The sequence below is a fragment of the Propithecus coquereli genome, unplaced genomic scaffold (genome assembly GCF_000956105.1).
Source record: "Propithecus coquereli isolate 6110/MARCELLA unplaced genomic scaffold, Pcoq_1.0 Scaffold252, whole genome shotgun sequence".
Taxonomy (NCBI): Eukaryota; Metazoa; Chordata; class Mammalia; order Primates; family Indriidae; genus Propithecus; species Propithecus coquereli.
The window spans coordinates 5380978-5388310 of NW_012148086.1; the positions used below are offsets into that span (position 1 = coordinate 5380978).

At 43.4% G+C, this 7333-nt stretch overlaps 1 protein-coding gene across 3 annotated transcripts; it reads left to right on the plus strand.

The window, feature by feature from the left end:
* Positions 1-795: 795 nt before the first annotated feature.
* On the plus strand, positions 796-3595 carry LOC105812490 (chromosome unknown open reading frame, human C7orf25). Of its 3 annotated transcripts, none has more exons than XM_012646949.1 (2): positions 796-972; positions 1960-3595. In XM_012646949.1, exon 2 carries the CDS (start codon positions 1981-1983, stop codon positions 3244-3246), a length of 1266 nt encoding a protein of 421 aa, XP_012502403.1. In that variant the 5' UTR covers positions 796-972; positions 1960-1980; the 3' UTR covers positions 3247-3595. The 3 variants fall into 3 exon arrangements, with proteins under 3 accessions (XP_012502403.1, XP_012502405.1, XP_012502406.1); XM_012646951.1 differs by having other exon boundaries at positions 802-972; positions 1965-3595; XM_012646952.1 differs by lacking the exon at positions 796-972 and adding an exon at positions 1903-1910 and having other exon boundaries at positions 1960-3362.
* Positions 3596-7333: the final 3738 nt, after the last annotated feature.

Here is a 7333-nt window from a genome sequence, read left to right on the forward strand (position 1 = left end):
AAGCACTTTTCTCAGCTGTGCCGACTGACTCTGCCTTTTAAGTTAAGAGGATGGAAAAACTAATGTGTAAAACACTTAGAACAATATCTGCCTCATGGTAAGCACTAAGTTATTGTTCTTGTCCTCCAAAAATGTGTTAGTGTATCTCATTTCCAGTCATCTCTTCTCGTTTTTTTTGCCTTTGTGGGTTCATTTGGTTTTTCTTTCCTTTACTGTCATTTAAGTAAAGTTTGGAGAAGGAGCAGGATACACAGGATTAGTTTTAACTGGAATCCCCTTTAATATTTAAAAGTAGCTTTGCTTTCTCAAAGCTCTCATCTTTCTGGGTGACACTCTACTAGGCTAATATGACTATCCCAGCCCCTCAGAAGTCACCCAATCATTTGTTCTCTTAAGAAGGGCAGCACAGCTCTATAATGGCACACTTACTGTGGGGCGCCCAGCCTAGGATGGTGAGGTGGAGAGTGCTTTGGTGTGGAGTCGGAAATCCCGGCTCCAGCACTTACTAGCCATTGTGACCTTTGACAAGCTTCTGCAGCGTGTGTCTTCTGTTAAAATGAGCCGAGAAATGCCTGGGACCCAGGTGACATCCAGTGGCCGGCGCGCCGGTAGGAGTAGGCTGGGTCCCGAGAGCCCCGCCCCCTGCTCCTCTCCTGGGCCAGGTGGGCGCGCGCTTCCAGGCTCACCCTGCAGCGCAGGCGGGAGAAGCCACGTGCCCTCAACAAATATGGCCTCCGCGTTAGCGTCAATCCCGCTCGGGAGGCCGCGCTGCCGCCTGGGAATCGCGGCTTCGGCGTCACCCGGCCCGGAACCATGTGACGCAGGAGGCGCTCGGGGCGGCGTGGCTCGCGCTGGCGGAGCGGCCTCGGCGCCCGAGTGGGGTGTGTGCTGCCCTGGTGAGGGCTCCCGGCGGGTCTCGGCCTCTGTGTGCACGCGCCTGCCTGCTCGCGCTCGCGGTCCTGGGCACTGCCGGTGAGGAACCGGGGAGCGAGGCGGGGAGGCAGGGAGCGGGGCGCCCCTTCTGAGGCCAGAGGGGGCTGGGCCAGGCAGGTCTGGCGGGGAGGGTCGGCCGCGCGCTCTCTGCGCCGCGCCTCTAAGCCTTGGCGCTAGCAGTGGGGGTCTTTGACCCCAGGCCATGCCTGGCGGGGCCCGAGGGTCCTGATACCCACCAGGAAGGCCCCGCCGACCTCTGGCCCGCCCATCTCGCCACGGGCGACCCGCGCTGCAGGGCTCCGCGCCGCCTGCTCCGCCGTCGCGGGGTGCACCCTTGGAGTTTAATGTTCAGATTTTTCCTTTGGAGTGGGAGGCCAGTTGGTGGTCTCCTTTGGTCTTTTAAAATATGCTGGATTGACGTCAAATTTAGAAATGAGGCAGTCTTGATTTCTTGGCGTAAGTATCCTATGCCACGGGGGAAATCGTGAGGCAGCCGCTTAAAGGAGACCAACTCTGGAGGAGGAGAAGGTTAGAGAAGCTGAGTATGGTCAGTTTAGGAGAGATTCTGTTGCTTTGGACAATTTGCTAACCAGGCAGTCTGTGTGGATATTTTTGTTTTAAGCATTTTATCTTGACTTTCCAAGCCTATTAAAATTTCTCTACAGTCGATCAGTGAGGCTGCTGATAAACATAAGGGAATTCCTTATACAGCAGATTGCCAAATTCCTGCATTTTATCCTGACCTAGGACAGGCCATGTACCCCATGGCCATCAAGCTGAAGAAATGAAAGGCTAAAGTGTGTCAGAATCCAATATACCTGAAGAAGAGTTCAAAAGTATAGCTGCCATCCATTCCTTAGCTATCAGGGGAGGGAGTCACTCCAAAATCAGACATACGGAAGCACAGGTTCATAGACTCAGCCCCTGTGAGTTTTGTTGCTAGATTGAAGTTTTTAATCTTCAGTGAAGAATTGATTGTAATAATTTTGGAAGAGTGTCCAAATTTGCCTTCTTTTCTTTTCATAGGAAAGGAATAATGCTGTCAGCATGTCTGCACACTCCATGCTCTGTGAACGAATTGCCATAGCCAAGGAACTGATCAAGAGAGCAGAATCACTTTCTAGATCAAGAAAAGGTGGCATTGAAGGTGGTGCAAAGCTGTGCAGCAAATTGAAGGCAGAATTAAAATTCTTACAGAAAGTAGAAGCTGGGAAAGTAGCTATTAAAGAATCCCATTTACAGAGCACCAATCTAACACACCTGAGAGCCATTGTGGAATCAGCAGAAAACCTGGAAGAAGTTGTTAGTGTTCTTCATGTCTTTGGTTACACAGATACCTTGGGAGAAAAGCAGACCCTTGTGGTGGATGTGGTTGCAAATGGTGGTCATACTTGGGTGAAAGCCATTGGCCGAAAGGCTGAAGCTCTGCATAATATCTGGCTGGGCAGGGGCCAGTATGGTGACAAAAGCATCATTGAGCAAGCTGAAGACTTCCTCCAGGCCAGTCACCAGCAGCCAGTACAGTATAGCAACCCTCACATCATCTTTGCATTTTACAACAGTGTCTCCAGCCCCATGGCAGAGAAGCTCAAAGAAATGGGCATATCTGTCAGAGGAGACATAGTAGCAGTCAACTCTCTATTAGATCACCCTGAGGAGCTCCAACTAAGTGAGAGTGAGTCAGATGAAGAGGGCCCTGAACTTTTGCAGGTGACCAGAGTAGACCGAGAAAATATACTGGCAAGTGTTGCGTTTCCAACAGAGATTAAGGTTGATGTGTGCCGAAGAGTAAATCTGGACATTACTACTTTAATCACATACGTGTCTGCCCTCAGCTATGGAGGCTGCTACTTTATTTTCAAAGAAAAAGTGCTCACAGAACAAGCAGAGCAAGAGAGGAAAGAGCAGGTTCTACCTCAGCTGGAGGCATTTATGAAGGACAAAGAGTTGTTTGCTTGTGAATCTGCTGTCAAAGATTTTCAGTCCATTCTAGATACTTTAGGAGGACCTGGGGAGAGAGAGAGGGCCACTACTCTAATTAAGCGAATTAATGTAGTTCCAGACCAGCCTTCTGAGCGTGCCTTGAGACTAGTGGCCAGTTCAAAAATTAATAGCCGCTCATTAACGATTTTTGGGACAGGAGACACCCTAAAAGCCATCACAATGACTGCCAATAGTGGTTTTGTTAGAGCTGCAAACAATCAAGGTGTTAAATTTAGTGTGTTTATCCATCAGCCCAGAGCACTTACTGAGAGTAAAGAGGCCCTAGCCACCCCCTTACCAAAAGATCACACAACTGGCAGTGAACACTAATGATATCCTTTAAATATTTTCATGGAAATAAGTTATTTATACCAAAGGCTGGGTCTTCCTGTCTAAACTGGTGAAAAAGAAGGTCTATAGTAAAAACAGTACTTAGAACTCTTAAACCAGTAGTTTGTGTCTCATGTATATTTAAAGTGTGTAACTGCCAAAAGTAGAAAAAGCACAAGAGACAACCTTATTTATCAAACTGTCTATGTTAGAGCAATTAAAAACAGAAATACATCTATATAAGGCTTTTAGCTATATTGTAATATTTCGTTTGATTCTGTAGGGCTACAGCACCCCTACTGGAATATGGCTACACTGCATCTTGCATTAAATAATCTGGAGAAAACTCTGAAGCCTGTTTTTCATTGCATTGGTTTATGTGGTTTAGGATGGTAGGTAGTAGTTTATAACTAATTTTAGATTCTCAAGCTATCAGCTATTTAGGAAAAGAAGCTTACTTGATTGATACATGTCAGGAGCAGTCTGGTAGGTATGTTTACAAAGAGTACATAATACTGAAGAAATGAAAATGAATTCTGATCATGTGAGTGCTTTGAATCTATTGATACATTTTTGTGAAAAGAAAGCCAGCAAACTTATTGCTATGAGATAAACCTACGACACTTAGGGTGGTCCAAGTGCAGTGGTGTTCACAGCTAATTGATCGCAACCAGTTATAGATTCCTTTGTTCCTTCTCCACTCCCACTGCCTCACTTGACTAGCCTAAAAAATAAAAATTTAAAAAAAGATAAACCTAGGACACTTAAAGTAAAATATTAATTTGAATGAATTGAAAACATATAAAACGTTTAAAAAGAATTTATATTTTTAAGTACAAACAGTCCCCATATTGCAGGTATTTGACTAATGTCTTTCCTGTTCCATTTGAAAGTGGCAGGTGACAACTGCATTACCTCTCTCCTGGTGACAGGCGATTCCATTGCCAGTGGCATGACACAAGTTGTAATTAAAAATACATTTCTATGGCCACATTGCGGTAGATGATTTATCAGTTTTCAATAAAGCAAAACAAATTAGCTAAGTGGATATATATTCACATTTTAAAAATTGGGAGTTCATGTGTTTGTGCTTAAGTATTAGCTTATGCCGAGTGTAGGAGCCAGTATTAGAATTTGATTTTGTGTAGCCATAGCCTGATCTCTTACTGTGCCAACTTTCCTATTTTGTGAGAAGAGAATCTCAATTTCCAGTCACAGTGTTTTGTGAGGAGGTAGAATTTGCTTACTGGGGTCCATGAACACTGAAATGAATGCAAATTTCAGTGTATCGGGAAGCTTCTCTCTGGAGAGATTCTAAGTCCACACATTTCCTAGGGGAAAGGCTGTGATTGGGCTTCCAGTTTAGTGTAGAGAGGTATATTGTCCGGGGGTTAGAATTAGGCTTTTTGAGTACCTATTGGTACCTAAGGTGCTATAGTAGTTGGTACTAGTAAGTACTAAGCATTATAAATACAGTTCGGTATGAAAAGATAATTGCTCTTTGCGCTAAGGAATTCTTAGTCTGAAGTGGAGGTAAACAACGAAAGTGCAATTAATGTACTAAAATCTCTTATGTTTAAAGTACTGTGTGGACAGTAAGGGGGTACTTCTTGCTATCGGGTCAGGAAGGCAGAGCCTAGTGACATTTGAGGGTTTGCAGGGTGAGATTTTCCAAGGCGTGTACATGAGAAAGCGTAGTCAAAAGTACAGGGAGTGGGATTGGAAAAAGACGTGTGAATGTGGAGGCCTGTTCAGGGAACAGGCTCGAGTGGACAGTCTATAAGACAAGATGAAGTTAGAAAGGCAGTCAAAGTTCTCTAAAGAGTTTGGCATTAAGGAGCCATTTGGTGGTTTTAAAGAAAAGGGTGACTCATGATCAGGTCTCTTAGGAAAACAACAAAAACCTGTAGTGTGGAGGAAGTTGAAGGAAAAGATGGACTATAATGGCCTTGGCTACAGGAATGAGGGACTATAGAGTCATGGCTCTATGTCAGATTTGGCTGGGGCAGAATTGATACTAATGTACTCATTTAATAAACATTTATTGAGTACCTGCCATGTGCCAGACATGGTAGAAAGAGCTGGATATATAAAAGACATACTTCGAAGGAGTAACAGGAAGAAGGTAGATTTCTGTTTCTGCTCTCTGTGAATCGATCAGTACCTAAGAACTTGGAATCTTTGCCAACTAGAAAGTGGACAGGCCACAGCACTCTGAGGAAACTGCTTTCTGAAGTGGCTGCAGCTGTGGCCCCACCAAAGACCATTATTTTTTTCCAGGCATTCAGTGATTATGATCCCTAGCAATATAAGAAATAATGCAAGCAATAGATAGTGGGACACTGGATTCTGGAATGTAAGAAATGGTACCTTCTCTAGAAACCACACACACACACACATGCACACACACGTCCTACACCCTTCCCCAAAGGCCTATTCCAGCTGACCAAAACATTCAACTCATAAAGGTAAAAAATGAGGGAATAAAAAAATGAGGGAAATGATAACAGGAATGCCCAGTTAATTACTAGTTAAAAACTGTCAAGTCAAAGGAATTATATAAAGCAAAGCAAATGTCCAAAAAAATCATGAAGAGTGAAGATATGTAAAAAACTCTCATACCTGGGAATTGGAAGTGGTTAGAGAAAGTAAAAGCATGTTAAAAATCCTCATCTTACTTAGAAGGGAATCAACAGACACTTTGCAAGGTTGCCATTGAAAAATAAAGGTATCTAATTTTGGGTATCAAACAAAATGTAACTGATAGTATAAATTAAACCAAGCAGAATAAATTCCAAATGAGGGGTGAGAATGGAGAATAAATATAGTCCATGTAGATAAAAACAAGTCAAAAGAATTCTCAAGGAAGCATAAAAACCACAAAGCCTAAAATAAGCGCGAGCTGCAAGCCCAAGAAAGATGTAAAACAGGCTTGGAGAAGAGTATTTTTAGGGAAATATACAATGTGTATCATTTTGATAAATTTGGAAATCTCTTTGAAACAGATGATTTTCTTAGGAAACATGAATTAGAATTGAAATGGAAAACCTAAATAAGCAATAATCATTGAAAAAATTGTTAAAGTAGTTACATAATTTCCTCCAAACATTGTAGGTCCGGTTAACTTTATTAGCTAAGTTTTTTCTTTTAGATATCAAATAATTCCCTTGCTCTAAAAAGTAATACGGAACATGACACCGTAAGTGAGGTTGAAATATTTAACGTGGTAAGATGTGCTGTTCTGTTTACTCCCCTTCTCCTGCCCCATGATGAGGACTTTGCCTGCTTCTGTTTGAAAACCAGGGCCTGGGTGAAGGCCCGTGGGGTGTTTCTTAATTTGTGTAATAGCAGGCTGGTTGTCTCAGGTCTTTGCTGTATTGGAGATGTTTTCAAATTCATTTTACAGAATATGAGCATGACTGATCTAAAACCTGACAAGATAGCATAAAAAAGAAACTGCAGCAAAATTTCAGTTTAAAAAGATACATGCAAACATCCCAGTTAAAATGGTATCACGGATAAAGTGGATTCCAGGCAAAGGACACCTCACCCTTTGGGAATCTTGTTCCCAAGAGGAGAAAGGGAGGGGACAAATCCTCAACTTTAATAGCAGGGACTTGGGGGTTAACCTCCATGCTGGGGTAGAATCAGAGACATGAAGCTTAGTTGAGGGAAAATAACTCCGAGACTCCTGCAGGAAGCCAGAACCTTTGAAAATCTGCAGCCCCTGTGAAAGAGAATCTTACAAACTTTGCTCAGGGGCACAGCAAGGAAGTTTAACTCTAGTGGGTCTGCATGGGAAGAAGAGAAGTCTGAGAGAAATGAAATTCCAGGCCGTGCTCTACATAGAGTCCAAGTCTTCGTAGCATCATGGGAGAGACCCAGAGATGTGAAATTAGTCTAAAAATTGGCCCAAGGCAAGTGCTATCCCTCCACACCTGACAGAAACATACATGTCTTCATTCTGGATGTGGGGCTGCTTCAGTTTTTCCAGCCTCACAGTTTTTCCAGTAGGAAAACTAAGCTTTGATTGGATGAGTTTACAGTGAGAAACTGTAAAAACACAGGGGGAAAACTTCCACCACAG

What these genes read in the sequence shown, in the direction of transcription:
- LOC105812490 (XM_012646949.1), top strand. Translation starts at nt 1,981, where the DNA reads ATGTCTGCACACTCCATGCTCTGTGAACGAATTGCCATAGCCAAGGAA.